Source organism: Lolium perenne, chromosome 1 (assembly GCF_019359855.2).
Source record: "Lolium perenne isolate Kyuss_39 chromosome 1, Kyuss_2.0, whole genome shotgun sequence".
NCBI lineage: Eukaryota > Viridiplantae > Streptophyta > Magnoliopsida > Poales > Poaceae > Lolium > Lolium perenne.
The window spans coordinates 148,064,633-148,090,602 of NC_067244.2; the positions used below are offsets into that span (position 1 = coordinate 148,064,633).

At 43.1% G+C, this 25,970-nt stretch overlaps 1 protein-coding gene across 1 annotated transcript; it reads right to left on the reverse strand.

Annotated features, from left to right (window-relative positions):
* Positions 1–20,776: 20,776 nt before the first annotated feature.
* LOC127334335 (uncharacterized) lies at positions 20,777–22,388 on the reverse strand. Its single transcript, XM_051360770.2, has 2 exons — positions 21,507–22,388; positions 20,777–21,412 (listed from the first exon to the last, which is right to left on the reverse strand). Exons 1-2 carry the CDS (start codon positions 22,386–22,388, stop codon positions 20,777–20,779), a joined length of 1,518 nt encoding a protein of 505 aa, XP_051216730.1.
* Between the last annotated feature and the right edge of the window lie 3,582 nt (positions 22,389–25,970).

Consider the following 25,970-nt stretch of genomic DNA (forward strand, 5'->3'; position numbering starts at 1 on the left):
TTGATCAAATAGGCTGTGAGGTTGGCAGTTGCTCCCTCGACAGTTTTCGGCCTGAGCATGTCTGTGGTGTCCATTGTGATAAAGTATTTGGACAAGTTTGAAGTTATCTCCCTTGCATCATCTTCCGAAAGTTGAGGCATCCCTGGTCGATGTCTTCCTGAACCTTGATTGTTTCGAGATGCACTACCAAGTGACGCTCTACGTCGCTCACTGGATTGATCGGCTGCGTGCCGATGTCGTTTGAGACCTGCTTGCTCGTTTGACAATCACACTTGATTCCTTTCCAAGATAGTATTGTACGCATTAAGAGTCCCTGCCGAAGCTCCAGAAGGGATCCGAGTATTTTTGGTTATAGCAGCACGGGCAATCTCCTACTCTCCCTCAGTAATAGTATAGATACTATTATCGTTACTAGAGTTGTTCTCAATGTTGCGACGCCTATTGGCATGCGGGGTGCGTTCTCCTTCATCTCCGTCGACCGGGTTGAGGATAACGTAGATCTGATGATGCGCCACCTTCCAGGTAGCTGTCCAGGCGATGATGTCGATACTTTCTTCATCCGAAGAATAATTGGCACTACAGACGAACGGCGTGTCATCCGAACCCAATCCGTGCCTAGTGTCGCAGTTGAGGCAATAGTATGATGTCAGATCGAATGACATAGAGTTATCGGATCCAACAGACATAGATGACATTGATCAACGCGGATTCGATGGCGGTGAAGATGCTGATTTCCATGCCGATAGTGTAGCCAATAGATCGACCGGGACCGGAGTCGACGCGGTCGATCCTGCCGCCGATGACGACGGAGTCCTTGCTGTGTTGGAAGCGAGCGGATCGGGCAGTCGAAGGATGCCCTCGGTGTTGATGCAGTAGTGGATGCTCCCAAACGTCATATCCAACTCGCCTTGCTGATCCGAAAAGATCAGACGAGATGAGTCATTGTGCGGAGTAAACTCGAAGGACCCGAATCGAATCGAGTTCCCTGAGCTTGGTGATGAAGGGGCCGACGACAACATCGGCGATGATGACGATGAAGTTGTGGATGACATGACTGAAGCAACCAATGACGAGCCTTGTGCCAACATGGTTCCCACAGACGGCGCGAATTGACGAGGGTGCTCCTCAGCAATGCCCACCTTTTGGGGCTTAGGGTTGACGGAATCCTGCAGGCTGACACGAGACATCGGATACCAAACAGACAGGGAGATAGATTTACCCAGGTTTGGGGCCCTCATTGAGGTAAAACCCTTACTTCCTGCTTGTCTGATCTTGATTATCGAAATTATCGGGTTACAATTGGGTAGCCGAAGGCTAAGACTAAGATCTCGTCGAGAGGCTAAGATTTCTAATGACCTAGCTCTAGACTTGCGGTGAATCTGGCAGTGCTGATTGTGTGTCCCTCGGTAGACCCTCTCCTGGCCCTTATATTGTAGGCCAGGTCCCAAGAGTTCTGTCCGGGTTCGACTAGATTACAAAGAGTTCTATGTCTAAACTTTCCTTGTCCTTCATCTTCTTGCCTTGTTCATCAAGAATCTTTCTTCGGAACCAATGTATCGGCCCTCCTTGGTTGGTGGATGATCTTCATGGGACCCTGGTTGGGCCGTAGGGGGTAGTATAATATTGGTTACCCGAAGGTTAATGCCCACATCACTAGTGGTATTGCAATTGGTGGTGTGTTGATGCAAGAGGGTCGCCCAATTGCATATTTTTCTGAGAAACTTTCTGGTGATAAGTTGAACTATCCTATATATGATAAAGAATTGTATGCTTTAATTAGAGTTCTTGAGGTTTGGCAACATTATTTGTGACCAAAAGAATTTATCATACATTCTGATCATGGAGCTTTGAAATATCTGAAAGCTCAATCTAACTTGCATAGGTGTCTTGCTAAGTGGGTTGAGTTCATTGAGTCTTTTCCATACATTATTAAGCATAAGAAGGGAAAAGATAATGTTGTTGTTGACGCTCTATCTAGGAAAAATATTCTATTAACTCAACTTGATGCTAAAATTCCTGGATTAGAAGTTCCATGTGATTTGTATGCTACTGATCATGATTTTGCTGAACCATATCCCTTGTGTGCTATTGGTAAAGCATGCGAAAAATATCATATACATGATGGGTTCTTGTTTAGAGCTAACAAATTATGTGTTCCAGAATCATCTGTGCGTTTGCTCTTATTGCAGGAATCACATGTTGGAGGTTTGATGGGTCACTTTGGGTGTGAGAAGATGCTACTCATGCTCACTGATCATTTTTATTGGCCAAAGATGAGGTGGGATGTGGATAGGGAGATTGTACGTTTACATGAAGTCCCGAAGACTATTGTTTCTGATCGGGACGTCAAGTTCATGAGCTACTGATGTCTACGCACGCTTCTATTCATGTAGACAGTGTTGGGCCTCCAAGAGCAGAGGTTTGTAGAACAGCAGCAAGTTTCCCTTAAGTGAATCACCCAAGGTTTATCGAACTCGGGGAGGTAGAGGACAAAGATATCCCTCTCAAGCAACCCTGCAATCACGATACAAGAAGTCTCTTGTGTCCCCAACACACCTAATACACTTGTCAGATGTATAGGTGCACTAGTTCGGCGAAGAGATAGTAAAACACAGATGGTATAGATGGTGGTAATATTGCAGGAAGTAAAGATGCAGTAAACGAACATGTAGCAGAACAGTAAATAAACGGTGCCAGAAAATATTTTGCTGGCATGGGAGGCAATTCTCTGTGGTGTAAACAAGGCCTAGGGATCATACTTTCACTAGTGGACACTCTCAACATTGATCACATAACTGAATAAACAAATACTACTTTCTCTACACTCTCTTGTTGGATGACAAACACCATTCATTGTGTAGGGATACAAAAGCACCTCAATGCCGGAGTTAACAAGCTCCACAACACTCGATGTTCATATTTAAATAACCTTAGAGTGCATGATAGACCATTGCAATTATACCGAGTACTAACATAGCATGCACACTGTCACCATCAGGCTATGAAAGGGGGAATAGATCGCATCAATACTATCATAGTAATAGTTAACTTCATAATCTACAAGAGATCACAATCATAACCTATGCCAAGTACTACATGATGCACACACTGTCACTATTATATCATGAAGGAGGAATAGAATAATTTAATAACATCACTAGAGTAGCACATAGATGATATTCAACTAGATCACAAAGCTCATGATCACATAAAGATCACATGGGAGAGAGAAATGAACCACATAGCTACGGTACAGCCCTTAGCCTCGGGGGAGAACTACTCCCTCCTCATCATAGGAGACAGCAGCGGCGATGGAGATGGCGGTGGTATCGATGGAGATGCCTTCCGGGGGCACTTCCCCGTCCCGGCGGCGTGCCGGAACAAAGACTTCTGTCCCCTGAATCTTCGCTTCGCGATGGCGGCGGCTCTGGAACTTTTCTCGTATCGTGGCTTATCCGTCCGAAGTTTTTAGGTCAGGAAGTCTTTTATAGGCGGAGAGTCGGAGTCGGAGGTGGTCTGGGGCAGCCAGACAACAGGGGGCGCCCCCCCCCTTGGGCCGCGCCGCCACCATGTGTGGTGGCCCTGGGCCTCTCCTCTGGCCCCTCTCCGGTGTTCTGGAAGCTTCGTGGAATTATAAGATACTGGGCGTTGATTTCGTCCAATTCCGGGAATATTTCCTTACTAGGATTTCGAAAACCAAAAACAACAGAAAACAGGAACTGGCACTTTGGCATCTCGTCAATAGGTTAGTTCCAGAAAATGCATAATAATGACATATAATGTGTATAAAACATGTGAGTATCATCATAAAAGTAGCATGGAACATAAGAAATTATAGATACGTTTGAGACGTATCAAGCATCCCCAAGCTTAGTTCCTACTCGCCCTCGAGTAGGTAAACGATAACAAGGATAATTTCTGAAGTGACATGCTATCATAATCTTGATTAATACTATTGTAAAGCATATGAGGTGAATGCAGCGATTCGAAGCAATGGTGAAGACAATGAATAAACAACTGAATCATATAGCAAAGACTTTTCATGAATAGTTCTTTCAAGACAAGCATCAATAAGACTTGCATAAGAGTTAACTCATAAAGCAATAAATTCTTAGTAGAAAACTTTGAAGCAACACAAAGGATGATTAAGTTTCAGCAGTTGCTTTCAACTTGTAACATGCATATCTCATGGATAGTTGTCAACATAAAGCAATATAACAAGTGCAATAGGTAAACATGTAAGAATTAATGCACACCATTGATACAAGTGTTTGCTTCTAAGATAGAAAGAATAGGTAAACTGACTCAACAATAAAGTAAAAGATTGGCCCTTCGCAGAGGGAAGCATGGATTACTATTTTTGTGCTAGAGCTTTTCATTTTGAAAACATAGAAACAATTTTGTCAACGGTAGTAATAAATCATATGTGTTATGTATAAGACATCTTATAAGTTGCAAGCCTCATGCATAGATTACCAATAGTGCCCGCACCTTGTCCTAATTAGCTTGGATTAACATGGATTATCATTGCATAACATATGTTTCAACCAAGTGTCACAAAGGGGTACCTCTATGCCTCCTGTACAAAGGTCTAAGGAGAAAGCTCGCATTGGATTTCTCGCTTTTGATTATTCTCAACTTAGACATCCATACCGGGACAACATAGACAACAGATAATGGACTCCTCTTTAATGCATAAGCATTCAACAACAGATAAAATTCTCATAAGAGATTGAGGATTAATTGTCCAAACTGAAACTTCCACCATGAATCATGGCTTTAGTTAGCGGCCCAATGTTCTTCTCTAACAATATGCATACTCAAACCATTTGATCATGAAAATCTCCCTTACTTCAGACAAGACGAACATGCATAGCAACTCACATGATATTCAACAAAGGTGTAAAAGTTGATGGCGTCCCCAGAAACATGGTTACCGCTCAACAAGCAACTTATAAGAAATAAGATACAGAGCTACATATTCTTCACCACAATAGTTTTTAAGGCTATTTTCCCATGAGCTATATATTGTAAAGTCAAAGAATAGAATTTTAAAAGTAGCACTCAAGTAATGTACTTTGGAATGGCAGAGAAATACCATGTAGTAGGTAGGTATGGTGGACACAAATGGCATAGTTTTTGGCTCAAGGATTTGGATGCACGAGAAGAATTCCTCTCAATACAAGGCTTAGGCTAGCAAGGTTGTTTGAAGCAAACTCAAGTATAAAACGGTGCAGTGATACGTCCCAAACGTATCTATAATTTCTTATGTTCCATGCTACTTTTATGATGATACTCACATGTTTTATACACATTATATGTCATTATTATGCATTTTCCGGCACTAACCTATTGACGAGATGCCGAAGAGCCAGTTGTTGTTTTCTGCTGTTTTTGGTTTCAGAAATCCTAGTAAGGAAATATTCTCGGAATTGGACGAAATCAACGCCCAGGGGCCTATTTTTCCACGAAGCTTCCAGAAGACCGGAGGGGAGACGAAGTGTGGCCACGGGGCGCCGCCACACTAGGGCGGCGCGGCCTAGAGGGGGCCCGCGCGGCCCTAGCGTGTGGGCCCCCCGTGACTCTCCCGACTCCGCCCTTCCGCCTACTTAAAGCCTCCGTCGCAAAACCCCCAGTACCGAGAGCCACGATACGGAAAACCTTACTGAGACGCCGCCGGCGCCAATCCCATCTCGGGGGATTCAGGAGATCGCCTCCGGCACCCTGCCGGAGAGGGGAATCATCTCCCGGAGGTCTCTTCATCGCCATGATCGCCTCTGGATCGATGTGTGAGTAGTTCACCCCTGGACTATGGGTCCATAGCAGTAGCTAGATGGTCGTCTTCTCCCCATTGTGCTATCATGTTAGATCTTGTGAGCTGCCTATCATGATCAAGATCATCTATTTGTAATCCTTCATGTTGTGTTTGTTGGATCCGATGAATATTGAATACTATGTCAAGTTGATTATCAATCTATCATATATGTTATTTATGTTCTTGCATGCTCTCCGTTGCTAGTAGAGGCTTTGGCCAAGTTGATACTTGTGACTCCAAGAGGGAGTATTTATGCTCGATAGTGGGTTCATGCCTCCATTAAATCTAGGACAGTGACAGAAAGTTCTAAGGTTGTGGATGTGCTGTTGCCACTAGGGATAAAACATCGATGCTTTGTCTAAGGATATTTGTGTTGATTACATTACGCACCATACTTAATGCAATTGTCTGTTGTTTACAACTTAATACCGGAAGGGATTCGGATGATAACCTGAAAGTGGACTTTTTAGGCATAGATGCATGCTGGATAGCGGTCTATGTACTTTGTCGTAATGCCCTGATTAAATCTCATAGTACTCATCATGATATATGTATGTGCATTGTTATGCCTTCTTTATTTGTCAATTGCCCAACTGTAATTTGTTCACCCAACATCTGCTATCTTATGGGAGAGACACCGCTAGTGAACTGTGGACCCCGGTCCTATTCTTTACATCCGAAATACAATCTACTGCAATTGTTCTTTACTGTTCTTCGCAAACAATCATCATCATCCACACTATACATCTAATCCTTTGTTTACAGCAAGCCAGTGAGATTGACAACCTCGCTATTACGTTGGGGCAAAGTTTTGTGATTGTGTTGTGCAGGTTCCACGTTGGCGCCGGAATCCCTGGTGTTGCGCCGCACTACACTCCGCCGCCATCAACCTTCAACGTGCTTCTTGGCTCCTACTGGTTCGATAACCTTGGTTTCTTACTGAGGGAAAACTTGTTGTTGTGCGCATCATACCTTCCTCTTGGGGTTCCCAACGAACGTGTTAATTACGCGCATCAAGACTGTTTTCTGGCACCGTTGCCGGGGAGATCAAGACACGCTGCAAGGGGAGTCTCCACTTCCAATCTCTTTACTTTGTTTTTGTCTTGCTTTGTTTTGCTTTACTTTATTTACTACTTTGTTTGCTGCACTTATATCAAAATACAAAAAAAATTAGTTGCTAGTTTTACTTTATTTACTGTCTTGTTCTCTATATCAAAAACACAAAAAAATTAGTTACTTGCATTTACTTTATTTAGTTTGCTTTATTTACTACTGCTAAAATGGGTACTGTTGAGAATACTAAGTTGTGTGACTTCACTAGCACAAATAATAATGATTTCCTATGCACACCTATTGCTCCACCTGCTACTACAGCAGAATTCTTTGAAATTAAACCTGCTTTACTGAATCTTGTTATGAGAGAGCAATTTTCTGGTGTTAGTTCTGATGATGCTGCTGCCCATCTTAATAATTTTGTTGAACTATGTGAAATGCAAAAGTATAAGGATGTAGATGGTGACATTATAAAATTAAAATTGTTTCCTTTCTCCTTAAGAGGAAGAGCTAAAGATTGGTTGCTATCTCTGCCTAGAAATAGTATTGATTCTTGGACTAAATGTAAGGATGCTTTTATTGGTAGATATTATCCTCCCGCTAAAATTATATCTTTGAGAAGTAGCATAATGAATTTTAAGCAATTAGATAATGAACATGTTACTCAAGCATGGGAGAGAATGAAATCTTTGGTAAAGAATTGCCCAACCCATGGACTGACTACTTGGATGATCATCCAAACCTTTTATGCAAGATTGAATTTTTCTTCACGGAACCTATTGGATTCAGCTGCTGGAGGTACCTTTATGTCCATCACTTTGGGGGCGGCAACAAAGCTTCTTGATGATATGATGACAAATTACTCTGAATGGCACACGGAAAGAGCTCCACAAGGTAAGAAGGTAAATTCTGTTGAAGAAACCTCCTCCTTGAGTGATAAGATTGATGCTATTATGTCTATGCTTGTGAATGGTAGATCTAATGTTGATCCAAATAATGTTCCTTTAGCTTCATTGGTTGCCCAAGAAGAACATGTTGATGTGAACTTCATTAAAAATAATAATTTTAACAACAATGCTTATAGGAATAATTTGGGTAACAACTATAGGCCATATCCTGCTAGTGGTAATGATCATGGTAATTCTTATGGTAGATATGAGAAAAAGATGCTAGAAATTGAAAGATCCACTAAGAGCTTTATGCAATCACAATATGAGCAAAATCAATTGTTTACTAAAACTATGAATGAACAATCTACCTTGTTGAAAAATATAGGAAATCAACTTGAAAATTTGAATATGGGGATTTTGGGTTTGCAAACTAAGATTTCAAATGCTGAAAACCGAATCTCATACCTGTCTGTGTCACAATCCTCCTTAATTAATAAAATGGCTGCTAAACCTGAGGATATTGAAAATAAGATTGTTACTACAGCAAATGCCATCCAAGTTTGAATTAATGAGAATATTAGATTGATGGCCGAATTGCACGCTAGGTGGGAAAGAGAAGAAAATGAAAAACTAGCTAAAGAGAATAATGTAGCTAAAGTTTGGACTATTACCACCACTAGTAATGATAATGCTTCACATGTTGCTACACCTCCTACTATCAATGTTAAAATAATTGGTGTTGGCAATGTTTCTACTCCTAGTGCAAAGCGTGCAAAATTACCTGAAACTGCTAAAACTGCTGAAACTGATAAAACTGCTGAAATTTTTCAAAATATTGGAGACAATGATCCCATTGCTGTAGATCATAATGGTTTAGACTTTGATGATTGTCACATCTCTGAAGTTATAAAGTTCTTACAAAAGCTTGCTAAAAGTCCCAATGCTAGTGCTATAAATTTGGCCTTTACAAAACATATTACAAATGCTCTCATAAAAGCTAGAGAAGAGAAACTAAAACTTGAAACCTCTATTCCTAGAAAGTTACAAGATGGTTGGGAGCCTATCATTAAGATGAGGGTCAATGATTTTGATTGTAATGCTTTATGTGATCTTGGTGCAACTATTTCTGTTATGCCTAAGAAAATTTATGATATGCTTGACTTGCCACCATTGAAGAATTGTTATTTGGATGTTAATCTTGTTGATAATGTTATAAAGAAACCTTTGGAGAGGATTGATAATGTTCGTATTATGGTTAACAATAACCTTGTCCCCGTTGATTTTGTTGTCTTGGATATTGAATGCAATGCATCTTGTCCCATTATATTGGGAAGACCTTTTCTTCGAACTGTTGGTGCCACCATTGATATGAAGGAAGGTAATATTAAATATCAATTTCCTCTCAAGAAAGGTATGGAACACTTCCCTAGAAAGAGAATGAAGTTACCTTATGATTCTATTATTAGAACAACCTATGATGTTGATGCTTCATCTCTTGATAATACTTGATACACACTTTCTGCGCCTAGCTGAAAGGCGTTAAAGAAAAGCGCTTATGGGAGACAACCCATTATTTTACTTCTGCACTTTATTTTATATTTGATTTTGGAAGTTGTTTACTACTGTAGCAACCTCTCCTTATCTTTATTTCGTTGCATTGTTGTGCCAAGTAAAGTCTTTGATAGTAAAGCCAATACTAGATTTGGATCACTGCGCAGAAACAGATTTCTTGCTGTCACGAATTTCGACCTGCCTCTCTGTAGGTAGCTCAGAAAAATCTTCCAATTTACGTGCGTGATCCTCAGATATGTACGCAACTTTCATTCAATTTGGGCATTTTCATACGAGCAAGTCTGGTGCCACTTTAAAATTCGTCTTTACAAACTGTTCTGTTTTGACAGATTCTGCCTTTTATTTCGCATTGCCTGTTTTGCTATGTTAGATGGATTTCTTTGTTCCATTAACTTTCAGTAGCTTTGTGCAATGTCCAGAAGTGTTAAGAATGATTATGTCACCTCTGAATATATGAATTATGCACTGACCCTCTAATGAGTTTGTTTCGAGTTTGGTGTGGAGGAAGTTTTCAAGGGTCAAGAGAGGAGGATGATACAATATGATCAAGAAGAGTGAAAAGTCAAAGCTTGGGGATGCCCCCGTGGTTCATCCCTGCATATTTTAAGAAGACTCAAGCGTCTAAGCTTGGGGATGCCCAAGGCATCCCTTCTTCATCGACAACTTATCAGGTTCCTCTAGTGAAACTATATTTTTATTCCGTCACATCTTATGTGCTTTACTTGGAGCGTCTGTTTGTTTTTATTTTTGTTTTTGTTTGAATAAATCGGATCCTAGCATTCTTTGTTTGGGAGAGAGACACGCTCCGCTCTTTCGTATGAACACATATGTTCTTAGCTTCATATTTAATGTTCATTGCGAAAGTTGGACTATTTCATTCATTGTTATATGGTTGGAAACGGAAAATGCCACATGTGGTAAATGGTTTAATGTCTTGAATAATGTGATACTTGGCAATTGTTATGCTCATATAGATCTTGTTTAAGCTCTTGCATCATGTACCTTGTACTCATTAATGAATAACTACATAGAGCTTGTTAAAATTTGGTTTGCATGATTGATCTCTAGAGTCTAGATATTTTCTGGTTGAGGTGTTTGAACAACAAGGAGACAATGTAAAGTCTTATAATAGCTACAATATGTTCATATGTGAGCTTTGCTGCACCTTTTATACTTGAGTTTGCTTCAAACAACCTTGCTAGCCTAGCCTTGTATTGAGAGGAATTCTTCTCGTGCATCCAAATCCTTGAGCCAACTACTATGCCATTTGTGTCCACCATACCTATCTACCACATGGTATTTCTCCGCCATTCCAAAGTACATTACTTGAGTGCTACCTTTAAAATTTCCATTCTTTACCTTTACAATATATAGCTCATGGGACAAAAATAGCTTAAAAACTATCGTGGTGAAGAATATGTACTTATGTGTCTTATTTCTTAGTAAGTTGCTTGTTGAGCGGTAACCATGTTTTCTGGGGACGCCATCAACTCTTTTACCTTTGTTGAATATCATGTGAGTTGCTATGCATGTTCGTCTTGTCTGAAGTAAGGGCGATTTTCATGATCAAATAGTTTGAGTATGCATAATGTTAGAGAAGAACATTGGGCCGCTAACTAACGCCATGCTTCATGGTGGAAGTTTCAGTGTGGACAGCTAATCCTCAATCTCTTATGAGAATAATAACTGTTGTTGAATGCTTATGCATTAAAAAGAGGAGTCCATTATCTGTTGTCTATGTTGTCCCGGTATGGATGTCTAAGTTGAGAATAATCAAAAGCGAGAAATCCAATGCGAGCTTTCTCCTTAGACCTTTGTACAGGCGGCATAGAGGTACCCCTTTGTGACACTTGGTTGAAACATATGCTATGCAATGATAATCCGTGTTAATCCAAGCTAATTAGGACAAGGTGCGAGCACTATTAGTATACTATGCATGAGGCTTGCAACTTATAAGATATCTTATACATAACACATATGCTTTATTACTACCGTTGACAAAATTGTTTCTTGTTTTCAAAGTGAAAAGCTCTAGCACAAAAATAGTAATCCATGCTTCCCTCTGCGAAGGGCCAATCTTCTACTTTATTGTTGAGTCAGTTTGCCTATTCTTTCTATCTTAGAAGCAAACACTTGTATCAACTGTGTGCATTGATTCTTACATGTTTACTTATTGCACTTGTTATATTGCTTTGTGTTGACAATTATCCATGAGATAAACATGTTGAAGTTGAAAGCAACCGCTGAAACTTATATCTTCCTTTGTGTTGCTTCAATGCCTTTACTTTGAATTTATTGCTTTATGAGTAACTCTTATGCAAGTCTTATTGATGCTTGTCTTGAAAGTATTATTCATGAAAAGTCTTTGCTATATGATTCATTTGTTTACTCATTATCTTCATCATTGCTTCGAATCGCTGCATTCATCTCATATGCTTACAATAGTATGATCAAGATTATGATAGCATGTCACTTCAGAAATTATCTTTGTTATCGTTTACCTAATCGAGGGCGAGTAGGAACTAAGCTTGGGGATGCTTGATACGTCCCAAACGTATCTATAAATTCTTATGTTCCATGCTACTTTTATGATGATACTCACATGTTTTATACACATTATATGTCATTATTATGCATTTTCGGGCACTAACCTATTGACGAGATGCCGAAGAGCCAGTTGCTGTTTTCTGCTGTTTTTGGTTTCAGAAATCCTAGTAAGGAAATATTCTCGGAATTGGACGAAATCAACGCCCAGGGGCCTATTTTTCCACGAAGCTTCTAGAAGACCGGAGGGGAGACGAAGTGGGGCCACGGGGCGCCGCCACACTAGGGCGGCGCGGCCTAGAGGGGGCCCGCGCGGCCCTAGCGTGTGGGGCCCCCGTGACTCTCCCGACTCCGCCCTTCCGCCTACTTAAAGCCTCCCTCGCAAAACCCCCAGTACCGAGAGCCACGATACGGAAAACCTTACTGAGACGCCGCCGGCGCCAATCCCATCTCGGGGGATTCAGGAGATCGCCTCCGGCACCCTGCCGGAGAGGGGAATCATCTCCCGGAGGTCTCTTCATCGCCATGATCGCCTCCGGATCGATGTGTGAGTAGTTCACCCCTGGACTATGGGTCCATAGCAGTAGCTAGATGGTCGTCTTCTCCCCATTGTGCTATCATGTTAGATCTTGTGAGCTGCCTATCATGATCAAGATCATCTATTTGAAATCCTTCATGTTGTGTTTGTTGGGATCCGATGAATATTGAATACTATGTCAAGTTGATTATCAATCTATCATATATGTTATTTATGTTCTTGCATGCTCTCCGTTGCTAGTAGAGGCTCTGGCCAAGTTGATACTTGTGACTCCAAGAGGGAGTATTTATGCTCGATAGTGGGTTCATGCCTCCATTAAATGCAGGACAATGTGATGAAAGTTCTAAGGTTGTGGATGTGCTGTTGCCACTAGGGATAAAACATCGATGCTTTGTCTAAGGATATTTGTGTTGATTACATTACGCACCATACTTAATGCAATTGTCTGTTGTTTACAACTTAATACCGGAAGGGGTTCGGATGATAACCTGAAAGTGGACTTTTTAGGCATAGATGCATGCTGGATAGCGGTCTATGTACTTTGTCGTAATGCCCTGATTAAATCTCATAGTACTCATCATGATATATGTATGTGCATTGTTATGCCTTCTTTATTTGTCAATTGCCCAATTGTAATTTGTTCACCCAACATCTGCTATCTTATGGGAGAGACACCGCTAGTGAACTGTGGACCCCGGTCCTATTCTTTACATCTGAAATACAATCTACTGCAATTGTTCTTTACTGTTCTTCGCAAACAATCATCATCATCCACACTATACATCTAATCCTTTGTTTACAGCAAGCCAGTGAGATTGACAACCTCGCTGTTACGTTGGGGCAAAGTTCTGTGATTGTGTTGTGCAGGTTCCACGTTGGCGCCGGAATCCCTGGTGTTGCGCCGCACTACACTCCGCCGCCATCAACCTTCAACGTGCTTCTTGGCTCCTACTGGTTCGATAACCTTGGTTTCTTACTGAGGGAAAACTTGCTGCTGTGCGCATCATACCTTCCTCTTGGGGTTCCCAACGGACGTGTTAATTACGCGCATCATGCAGCAAAGCTCACATATGAACATATTGTAAGTATTATAAGACTTTACATCGTCTCCTTGTTTTTCAAACACCTTAACCAGAAAATATCTAGACTATAGAGAAACTAATCATGCAAACCAAATTTTAACAAGCTCTATGTAGTTCTTCATTAATGGGTGCAAAGTACATGATGCGAGAGCTTAAACATGATCTATATGAGCACAACAATTTCCAAGTATCAAATTATTCAAGACATTATACCATTTACCACATGCAGCATTTTCTGTTTCCAACCATATAACAATGAACGAAGCAGTTTCAACCTTCGCCATGAACATTAAAGATAAAGCTAAGAGCACATGTGTTCATATGAACGAGCGGAGCGTGTCTCTCTCCCACACAAGCATGAATTTATTCAGAGAATGAAAATAACAAAATGAAAATAAAAGCACACAGACGCTCCAAGTAAAGCACATAAGATGTGACGGAATAAAAATATAGTTTCACTAGAGGTGACCTGATAAGTTGTCGATGAAGAAGGGGATGCCTTGGGCATCCCCAAGCTTAGACGCTTGAGTCTTCTTGAAATATGCAGGGATGAACCACGGGGGCATCCCCAAGCTTAGACTTTTCACTCTTCTTGATCATAGTATATCATCCTCCTCTCTTGACCCTTGAAAACTTCCTCCACACCAAACTCAAAACAAACTCATTAGAGGGTTAGTGCATAATCGAAAATTCATATATTGAGAGGTGACACAATCATTCTTAACACTTCTGGATATTGCACAAAGCTACTAAAAGTTAATGGAACAAAGAAATCCATCCAACATAGCAAAAGAGGCAATGTGAAATAAAAGGCAGAATCTGTCAAAACAGAACAGTCCGTAAAGACGAATTTTTTTTGAGGCACTTAACTTGCTCAGATGAAAAAGCTCAAATTTAATGAAAGTTGCGTACATATCTGAGGATCACGCACGTAAATTGGCAGATTTTTCTGAGTTACCTACAGAGAACCCTACCCAAATTCGTGACAGCAAGAAATCTGTTTCTGCGCAGTAATCCAAATCTAGTATCAACCCTACTATCAAAGACTTTACTTGGCACAACAATGCAATAAAATAAAGATAAGGAGAGGTTGCTACAGTAGTAACAACTTCCAAGACTCAAATATAAAACAAAATTTCTGTAGTAAAATAAAAACATGGGTTATCTCCCAAGAAGTGTTTTCTTTATAGCCATTAAGATGGGCTCAGCAGTTTCAATGATGCACTCACAAGAAATAAGAGTTGAAGCAAAAGAGAGCATCAAAAAGCAAGTATGAAACAAATTTGAGCCTAACCCACTACCTATGAAAAGTAATCTTGTACACAAATAAATTCATGAGGAGCAAAGTGACAAGCATAGGAAGATAAAACAAGTGTAACTTCAAGATTCTCAACATAAAGAGGGGAAACTTAATATTATTAAGATGCATATAGCCATGTTTCCCTCTCTCATAATAACTTTCAGTGGCATCATGAACAAACTCAATAATATAACTATCACATAAAGCATTCTTATCATGTGTCTCATGCATAAAATAATTACTACTCCCAACATAAGCATAGTCATTCTTATTAATTGTAGTGGGAGCAAATTCAACAAAGTAGCTATCATTATTATTCTCATCATCAAATATAGGAGGCATAGTATAATCATAATAAGCTTTATCCTCCATAGTAGGTGGCACCAAAATACCACTATCATTATAATCATCATAAATGGGAGGCAAAGTATCATCAAAGAAAATTTTCTCCTCAAAACTTGGGGGACTAAAAATATCATGCTCATTAAAACCAGCTTCCCCAAGCTTAAATTCTTCCATAGCATTAGCAACAATGGTGTTCGAAGCGTTCATACTAATATCATTGCTACTAGCATGCAAATAAGGTTCCATAGGTTTTTTAATTTTCGCATCAAACAATCCATGTCTTAACTCAGGAAATAGAATAAAAAGCTCATTGTTGTTTTCCATTATGCCTAACTAGTGAAAAATAAAAACAAGAAACCAAAAGATGCAATTGCAGGATCTAAAGGAAATAGCTTCGAGCACTCACACACCGGCAACAATGCTAGGAAATAGCTTAGTAGTCGGAGGATGTGAATAGCTTTTACCTTACCTCCCCGGCAACGGCGTCAGAAAATAGTTGATGTCTACGCACGCTTCTATTCCTATAGACAGTGTTGGGCCTCCAAGAGCAGAGGTTTGTAGAACAGCAGCAAGTTTCCCTTAAGTGAATCACCCAAGGTTTATCGAACTCAGGGAGGTAGAGGACAAAGATATCCCTCTCAAGCAACCCTGCAATCACGATACAAGAAGTCTCTTGTGTCCCCAACACACCTAATACACTTGTCAGATGTATAGGTGCACTAGTTCAGCGAAGAGATAGTAAAACACAGGTGGTATAGATGGTGGTAATATTGCAGGAAGTAAAGATGCAGTAAACGAACATGTAGCAGAACAGTAAATAAACGGTGCCAGAAAATAGCTTGCTGGCGTGGGAGGCAATTCTCTGTGGTGTAAACAAGGCCTAGGGATCATACTTTCACTAGTGGACACTCGCAACATTGATCACATAACTGAATAAACAAATACTACTTTCTCTACACTCTCTTGTTGGATGACAAACACCATTCATTGTGTAGGGCTACAAGAGCACCTCAATGCCGGAGTTAACAAGCTCCACAACATTCGATGTTCATATTTAAATAACCTTAGAGTGCATGATAGACCATTGCAATTATACCGAGTACTAACATAGCATGCACACTGTCACCATCAGGCTATGAAAGGGGGAATAGATTGCATCAATACTATCATAGTAATAGTTAACTTCATAATCTACAAGAGATCACAATCATAACCTATGCCAAGGACTACATGATGCACACACTGTCACCATTACATCATGAAGGAGGAATAGAATACTTTAATAACATCACTAGAGTAGCACATAGATGATATTCAACTAGATCACAAAGCTCATGATCACATAAAGATCACATGGGAGAGAGAGATGAACCACATAGCTACGGTACAGCCCTTAGCCTCGGGGGAGAACTACTCCCTCCTCATCATAGGAGACAACAGCTGCGATGGAGATGGCGGTGGTATCGATGGAGATGCCTTCCGGGGGGCACTTCCCCGTCCCGGCGGCGTGCCGGAACAGAGACTTCTGTCCCCCGAATCTTGGCTTCGCGATGGCGGCGGCTCTGGAACTTTTCTCGTATCGTGGCTTATCCGTCCGAAGTTTTTAGGTCGGAAGGATTTTATAGGCGGAGAGTCGGAGTCGGAGGGGGTCTGGGGCAGCCAGACAACAGGGGGGCGCGGCCCCCTTGGGCCATGCCGCCACCATGTGTGGTGGCCCTGGGACTCTCCTCTGGCCCCTCTCCGGTGTTCTGGAAGCTTCGTGGAATTATAAGATACTGGGCGTTGATTTCGTCCAATTCCGAGAATATTTCCTTACTACGATTTCTGAAACCAAAAACAACGGAAAACAGGAACTGGCACTTCGGCATCTCGTCAATAGGTTAGTTCCGGAAAATGCATAATAATGACATATAATGTGTATAAAACATGTGAGTATCATCATAAAAGTAGCATGGAACATAAGAAATTATAGATAAGTTTGAGGCGTATCAGCTACTTTTGGAAGACACTTTGGGGAAAGCTGGGGATGAAGCTACTATTCAGTACTACTTGTCATCCCCAAACTGATGGTCATATTGAGGTAGTGATTAGAACATTGTCACAACTATTGAGATCCATGATTAAGAAGAACTTGCGAGAGTGGGAAGAGTGTTTGCCGCATGTGGAATTTGCTTACAACAGGGCGGTACATTCTACCACGCAGCTGTATCCGTTTGAGGTGGTGTATGGTTACTTTACTTGACTTGTTGCCTCTACCCATACATGAGAGAGTCAATATGGAGGCATCAAAGGAGGGCAGATTTTGTACGAAAGATACATGAGAAGACTAAAGAGCTGATTGAGAAGAAAGGCAAGAACAATGCTGCAAGAGTCTACTAGAAGCGCAAGGAGATGTTTTTCAAGCCTGGTGATATGGTCTGGGTTCATTTTCACAAGGATAGGTTTCCCAAGCTACGGAAGTCCAAGTTGCTTCCTCGTGGTGCTGGTCCTTACAAAGTGCTTGCCAAGATCAATGATAATGCATATGCTATAGATCTTCCGACTGATGAGTTTGGTGTCAGTAATTCTTTCAATCTTGCTGATTTGACACCGTATGACGGAGAAGACCTTGGAGCGTCGAGGTCGACGCCTTTTGAAGGGGGGTGATGAGAACATCCATATCGAACTACTACCTCCGTCATTGAAGATGAAGATGATGTTGTTGTGAAGCTCAAGTCTAATGAAGTTAGGATTGGACCCATTACAAGGGCTCGTTACAAGGGCTCGTGTGAAGCTACTTAAACAACAGGTGAATTCACTCCTGAATGATACTTTGATCGATGAGAACTTTATACTGCCTAAGTCCTTTGACTTGTGTATGATCAGGTACGAAGATGGAGCAAGCGTCGCACGAGGAGAAGAGAAGCAGCTGGACATGGTGCTGGACGTGAGGACATTTCATGGACGCGCGAGGGAGGAACGGAGGCATGCGGAAAGGAAGGAGAGCCCGGCACCCAGCCCGGCAGTGCCGACCGACACGCCGGACGGATCGGCGCTAGGCCCGGCACTGCCTGCTGCCACATCGGACGGCCCGGTGCCTGCCGCCCCCACACCGGTGCACACCGGATACTAGTCCAGGGAACCTAGAGGTTTGCCCGATGGACGCCCGGCGCCACACCCGGTTTCTGCCGGCCGACCCAGTCTAGGGCCCGGTCCCGCCGAACCATACGCCGGCCTGACCGAATCCGAACCAGAATTGCCGAACATGTTCCAGGTCGGTTTGTACCCCTAGTTTTTGACCCCTGGTCATCCTGGACCCATATATAAGTGCCAAGGACGCCCCCAAATTAGGTTTAGACCACCTTTAAGATAAACACTAGTTCATAGTTGATTGCTACGCAATTCTATTGAATTCTATACACCAATTCGCATCGATCTGGTGTCTTGCTACTAAAAGTTTGTGTGATCTGTTGTTCCATTGGGGATTAGAAGATTGCAATTTACCGCTTCGTAGTCGGTGGCTACGTGCGCAAGTGTGTGGAGTTGCGAATATCTTGCAGGGTTGAGAGCTGTTGCATTGGCGACAGGAATCAATCGAGAGACTCGTCAGCGTCGTACAAGTTATCATCCACTTATCACCGTGTATTCTCCGCTGTGTTCATTGCGTGTTCATCACCATCCACCTCGCGTACTGACAAGATCGGGCAACCGCTTATCAGATTCGGAGGGCTTGTTTTGCTCGGAGGAGGCGGTGCATCCTCATGGCCCGACCGTAGTCAAGCTGGGATGCTTCCTCCCGCCGTTGTTCGCTGCTGGCGACGCCACGGTGTGGGAGTGCTATGCGGCGGTAGAGGTCTCCACGCCTGGGGCACGTGCGACAGATCTCGACCCCACCCAAATTTCATTGCCTCCCAAACATCTACCACCTCACTCCTCTTAATATCCCGCTGGGCACCATAAAGTTCGTCAACAAGATTGAGAGGGCCTTCCTTTGGCCCGCCAAAGATTCCACAACCGGCGCCAAGTGCAAAGTTAATTGGGACACTGTATGCGGCCCTAAGAAGTTGGGCAGGCTTGGAATTCTTCACTTGGGCAAGTTTTCCACGGCCCTTCACCTTCGTTGGCCTTGGCTTCCTTGGAAAGACCCCAATAAAATTTGGGCGGGGTCCGGTAACCGACATATCTTTGGGGAATGGCAACAAAACCCCGTTTTTGCAAGCTCCTTAGCTCGATGGGAGGAGACCTCTTGATGTCGCCCCCTAATTTTTGACATCTCCAAACGCAAAAATTGGGTAGTCTCCAAAGCCTTGCATGACAACTCTTATGTAACGAAGATTGACCTTGAGAAGAGCTTCACCATTCACCACTTCAACCAATTCCTTGAGCTTTGGGTGCTTTTGTCCACCATCCAACTCAACAAGTTTGCCGAAGACGCCATCTCTTGGAGACTTACCCCCCAACGGCCAATACTCCGTCCAATCCGCCTATGAAGTGAAATTCTTGGGTTTGATTAAGTCCGCTACGTATGCCACAGTTTGGAAGGCTTGCGCTCCGTCCAATGGTAAGTTCTTCGCTTGGCTCGTCACACAAAATAGAGTTTGGACGGCCGACCGGTTGGCCAAACGAGGTTGGCCTAATTGTGGTCTTTGCCCCCTTTGCAAGCAATGTGTCGAATCGGTTGATCACCTATTTGTGCATTGTCACTTCTCAATTCGGATTTGGAACCTCATTGTGGGTTGGCTAGGATTGACCGGCGTTGACACCACCCTTTGGGCCGGCCTAAGCATAAAATATTGGTGGGTTATGATGGCGGTCGGGAGTCTTCCCAACCGCAAGGCCATGTCTTCTCTTACTTTACTCTTAACTTGGGAGATTTGGTGCGAGCGAAACGCGAAAGTCTTCCACAACAAGCAAGCGCTCGCACATGTCGTCTTTGATAGGATTAGGCGTGAGGCTAGGCTTTGGGTCTTAGCGGGTGCGAAAGCGTTTGGGAGAATTGATGCCGGGAGAGTAATTCGTGTATCCATAAATATTGTATCGGCTTTGTAAATTTGCTAAACTTCTTCTTAATTAATAGAAGCTTTTGCCCCGTTTTGAAAAAAAAAAGTCAAAACGAGTTAGGTTAGTTTTTTTAAACGTATGACTAACCTAACACAACTAACTAACCACAACTAACGAGTTAGGTTAGTTGTGGCATCTTTTTGGCGAATTAAACTAGTTTGAACTAGCGCGGGCTTATGCGGAACGTCAGCAGCTATGCTCTTTCGACACGCGAACATCCAAGACATACAAGGAAAAAACATCGTCAACTTTGCATCAATGCCGGCCACTGATGGGATCGATCCCTCACTCATTGGTACACCAGGCCAGTTGCTATAGGCCTAGCCAGTTTGACCTATCTTAGAGCATGTCTAACAGGCCCCGTATTTTTTCGCCTCTTAAAACGTGAGTAGAGGGTCCTGTTTTACGGGGTGGGGATACGGGTTCTGCTAGCTCGTCCGAGTTTTCGGCTCCTCAAAACAGGGTTTTAGACAGCAATTTGCACAACAATTTCAGATCAAACATAGCACATCCAAAATATGTGATGCATAATTCATAGTTTTAACATCACAACGCGATCATAGGCAATGTTCAAGCCACGGAAGTTCCCAAATGTGATCAACCATCAACGAGTCTATCACCACCGGCGCCACCACTCGCCGGAGACTCACCTTGAGCACGAGCTTGACGCGCAGCCTTCTTCCTCGCAATGATTTCCGCCTTGGTCTCGTTCCACCACGCCAGCTGATCCTCGTCCATGCCGTCGGTGCGCATCATCATGATATCCCTCTCCTCGGCCAAGAGCTCCTTCATGGCCTTGGCTTCTTTGAGTGCGATCATCTTCATGTCAAGCTCGGCCTTCAACTTGGCATCTTCCCGCCTTGCTTGCACCTTGGCAAGCTTCACCTCCATCTTCTTCTCGGTGATGAGGAGCTTGGTCTCCAACGTCTTCATCGTCAATGCCTCCTTGGACTTCATGAGTTGATCCAACTTCTTCCGGAAGCTAGCTGCTTCGCCTTCTACCTTGACCCTCTCCTTAGCCTTCTTGTTGCCCTCGGGCTTGCCGGCGTTTCTCCCACTCATGTCCTCCGCTTCATCATCCATGGTGAGCAGTGCCTCCTTCTTGCACTTTGGCTCGTTGTCCCTCAACTTCCACTTAGGAAGATGTTGAAGGATGGAAAAGCAATGATGAAATTGAAATTTCTTGTTCTTGGAGCCGGCCATGTCCTTGTACCGTGCTTGAGCATACTTGGGCTGCACAACAATAGTATGTGATGTTTCCACATCATCAACACATAATATGGATAACATGTGATGTTTCCACATCATCAACACAAGGAAAACTTACATAGTCCTCCGGCACGCATCCACTAGGGGGGTTGTCGGCCACTTGATCCATGGCAGCACTCCAACGAGAACAAGCCGGTATGATGATGTTCCATCGGCCTTCAAGGGAGCGGTAGGATCTGTCCGCCATGCTCTTCGTGCGAGGCTTCAGCTGGTGGTACAGATCCTCAATGCGCTGCCAATAGCGCTTGCCGCCTTGGTCCACTCCGGTGCACGCATCCATCCCCACCTTGCTCCAAGCACGGACCAAGATGGCGTCTTCGATCTCGCTGTAGTTCGCCGTGCGTGGCTTCGGCGTCGACGAAGAACCGGTGACAGCCGGATCAACCTCAACCACCTCCTCCTCGTCACCCTCGTCCTCCTCCTCGTCATCAATCTCTTCGACGTTGCACTCCCCATCGAATGCATCGATACCGGTGTCCAAATTCACCGTGGAATTGTTGAGCATGTCCATGTAGGATGTTTTGGACTCAAGATCGAACACCTTGTCTACGTCCACGGTGGGTGGCGGCGGCGCGGGCGGCGCATCGGACGGAACGGAGGGAGGAGAGGTCGTGGCCTTGGAGGGCGGTGGAGGCGCGAGGCCGATGCGGCTGATTGCCTTTGTCCGCACCTTGGCCGGCGCGGCGCCCCTCGGCCCGGCCGCCTTGGTCTTCATCCTGCCCGCCTTCTTGGCAGCCGGCGGGGCTTCGGCCGGCGAAGCTGCGGCCGCCGCAGGAGCTTCGAAGAATTGCTTCGGAATCCTCTTCCTCTTCGACGGGATGGTGGCAGAGATCATGGCCGACACGACGCCGGCGTTCGGCGGACCTCCGACGGGGACATCGACCACCGCGGCCGAAGGAGATGCATCGCCGGCAGTAGGCGGCTCTTGCGGACGATCCATGGCAGCGGGATCCGGCCGGGAAGGGCGCGGCGGAGGAGATCGGGCGGCGGCGGCGGCGGTTGGCTTCAGTGAAACCCTTCGCGTGCAGTGGAGTGGGCGATACCGGTTTGGCCCTCTATCCCCGCTCCCACCCCGCACAAGTAGGGGGCGACGACCCGCCCCGTAATCGAAAACATGAAAAATCGATGCGGGGACCGTTTTTATGGGGCGTGCTAGACGGCCGGGTAGAGCCGAAACCCGTATTCCGACGGTTATTATACGGGTTTACCCCTTTTAAAGGGTCTGTTAGACATGCTCTTATAGCAAATCATCCAACGAGACGCGAGATGTCCTTGATAAGAAGAAGCAAAGCTCGCAAAAGTCGGCCAGGGGCAATAGGGCTTGATTAGCTAAGCTACCTGGCCCCCACGGACCGGCGACGATGATCATATCCACTGGGAGGCTCCAGCCTTGTATGCGCTCGCCGTTTGGAAAAGGCACGCGCTCTTTTCTTGTTTCGGCAACAACCCTCGGACCCGGCACTCGATATGATCGATCGAGATGAAGATTCGATCGCGGTCACCTCTGATCGACGGAAAAATTGCGCGACCTTGAGACGGATGTGAGATTCCATGTAGACTGCCATCGGCTGCTTTATTCGATCGGCTGCTAAATCAAGATTTAAGATAGATGGATGGGTGATTGGGTGAGATTTTTCGGGATCATGGAAGATAGCAACGGTTACGTTCCCATCTAAGGTTCCGTGATTGTCCATCTCGACAAGAATAGCCTGCTTATAGTGTCACTGGAGGACGCGTGGGGTTGTGTATCCCACGGAACTCCTGAAATCTGGTTAAAATTTTCCTGTTCCTTGGTGTGCTTCGGATCTGGCTCTACCCATTTACCAATTTGATCTTTGACGATAATTATTGCTCTGAAACGCTGGGGTTTTGGGGCCTTAGCACAATAAATTTATGTTTATCAACTAGAATAAGCTCTACGGTGATAAGTTTTGCCCGGCTTCGGTAATAGAAGGCAAGGACGTTGGCACGTCTTCAGTTCATACCAGTGTACTCGTTGCTAGGCTGTCTGAAGACCTATTTGTAATTTTATTATTTTTATGTTTTGTTGCTACAATGGATTTTATCAATAGATGGGTGAGCTTTTCCAAAAAAAATATTTGTTCCTTCACAATATTTTTATTTTGGGGAAACCACGATGTTGTTTTCTTAGGAAACATGATATAGATTGCTGAGGAGTGAGGATGCTTAATTATCGCATGTACATTGGTACAAAATCTTCCCTTATTTGTATACATCATCTAGAAAAGACAATAGATATGTCATCTTATAGTCATTTCTTTTTTGATAGAGAGAAAATGTTGCACTTTATTGATCAAATGACATCGTTACATAGTTCAGCCCGAATGCAATCTGGGATAACACCAAGATTTTTTTTACAAATAGAGCGCTTAGACGAGCGAGCTAACCGATGTGCTATGATATTCAAATTACGACTAATATGTTTGAAAGACCATGAACAGAAACCTTGACTGGCTTGCGAAGAAATGTGTTAGATGATAGACAAACAGTCTTGGGACAAAGATCATGTTTAAGTATCCATTTTTAGCAATTAATAAAAATTAATTAAATTTGGTAGAAAATTATGTTGCTAAGGGAAGACATGTGATATAATGGAGAAAATAACCTCCTCTTAATTTTTAAAAGATAACCCCTTAGTTAGGAAGACAACCTTCTTTTTTATTTTCTTTTTCAATGAAGCAAAAAAATCTAACGTGACAAAAGGGTTGACACCATTCCATTGCACATGCACCTACGACCATACGCTCATACACAAGTTACTTCAAAAGGGTGTATCACGTACCTGATGTCAGTCGTACTATCTGCTAAACACTAGCTGCACATTACACATATGAAATGCCATGTTGATAGTTTGGATTCTCTCGAGGAGAGCTTTACCTCTGCACAATGCCAGCCCGCGGTTCCAACTTTGGGACCAACGTGGGAGGTCACTACCACCACTGTGCAGATTTTCATAGACCAATCACTGCTCACGTAGTACGTTTTCGTAACCGGCACATGACTTCAAAAGGAACGAGCTGCGTGTCAGCCAGTCAGGCACCCACGAAAAAACTCTTAATTAGTAGGACACTTACCATAATTGTATGGACCACAAATCCACTAACTGCTATTTTAAGCTGCCTAGTACGTGCAATTCTCAAAAGAAGTTCTCAGTGGTTTTGCACGCTCTCATCCACAAACACAGCAAACTTGCAGAGGAAAAGATTCGAGATTGAACGTATACGAAGTTTTATGTGGTGGAAAATAAATCCTTTTTGACAAGTACGTGTAAAAATATTGCAACAACAAAAAGTAAGAACATTCGAGGGTGGACATGTGAACACCAGCGGGATAACCGTTTTGTAACATTAGGTGATAATATGGAGCCAGGGCCCCGGAATGCGTTATAACCGACGCGAGATCTAGCAGAGGAATATACTTTTATAATAGAAGAGGTCCATGTTGCCTATCACCCTACTACTTTTGGGACCTATGTATCCTAGTATTGTAACATACTATAGATATCTGACTATCGTCGCATGTTATTACAATTCTTGTATACTTACAAGAGACGTCGTACACTTCCATGCAAGTGAATCTCGAGGCCATAACATATGTACAAAAACCAGTCATAACAATCCGATTAACTAATTTTCTAAGTTAGTCGCAGTAGCAAACAAATCGGGTCAATACCAAGGAGGAAGCGAACAACCCAAACAATCAAAAGTGGGAAAGCCCATGCATGGTAGATACAAAGAATGATAGACTAACTTAGAAGGGCGAAGAGTAGGAATATTATCGTAGCCTCACAAGAGTGAGAATGCGAGAAATTGTGGCAGCATACCTAAATTTTTTCAGCCCTTTCTCTGTTCACATATTATTACCCTACGCCCCTACCTAAAGTAGCTCGTGCCACAATGATATGATAGCAAGGCTAAGTAGGAAAGTCCGGAAGAAAGAAAATGCTAAGGACATGTATATGTATAATGGGGTGACGTTAGCTTTCCTTTACGGCCTTCACGTAGGATTTTTTTCTTAGTTAGAGGAAAGAGAATAAATAAAGTGAAAGTTATCTTCCCTTGGCTAAGTGATGATCCTTTAGAAAATAAGAGAAGATTACATTGTACCTTATGTCTTCACTTATTAACCTAATTTCCTATTAAAACTAATTGTTTCTCGTTAATTGATAGAGGTGATAATAAGAGATAATGCATTGTATCACATATATTTAGTATCTTCTCTAGATGACGTGGACACTAAAAGAAGGTTGGTCTTCTCAACCATTGTACATGCCAGCCTGCAAAAAAAATTCTGAAGGTGAATAGCAAAATACAAGAGGGCGAATTATTAATATTTGCTTTGTGCAATGCAATGATGACAGGTAAGCATGTCGTCGGGTGGCACTTTACTCTTGCAGCTTGCCATTTGGGGTGTAAATAAAGGTATATACCAAGATACGGGCCGCACCATTTACACAATAAAAATAGTACTAACAACTATGAGAGAGAGAGAGATGGGATGA

Excerpts from the sequence above, each read along its gene's own strand:
- LOC127334335 (XM_051360770.2), bottom strand. The coding sequence starts at position 22,388 with ATGGATCGTCCGCAAGAGCCGCCTACTGCCGGCGATGCATCTCCTTCG. Across the intron at positions 21,413-21,506 it reads GATGCGTGCCGGAGGACTAT|CCCAAGTATGCTCAAGCACG; the intron begins GTAAGTTTTCCT and ends ATTGTTGTGCAG.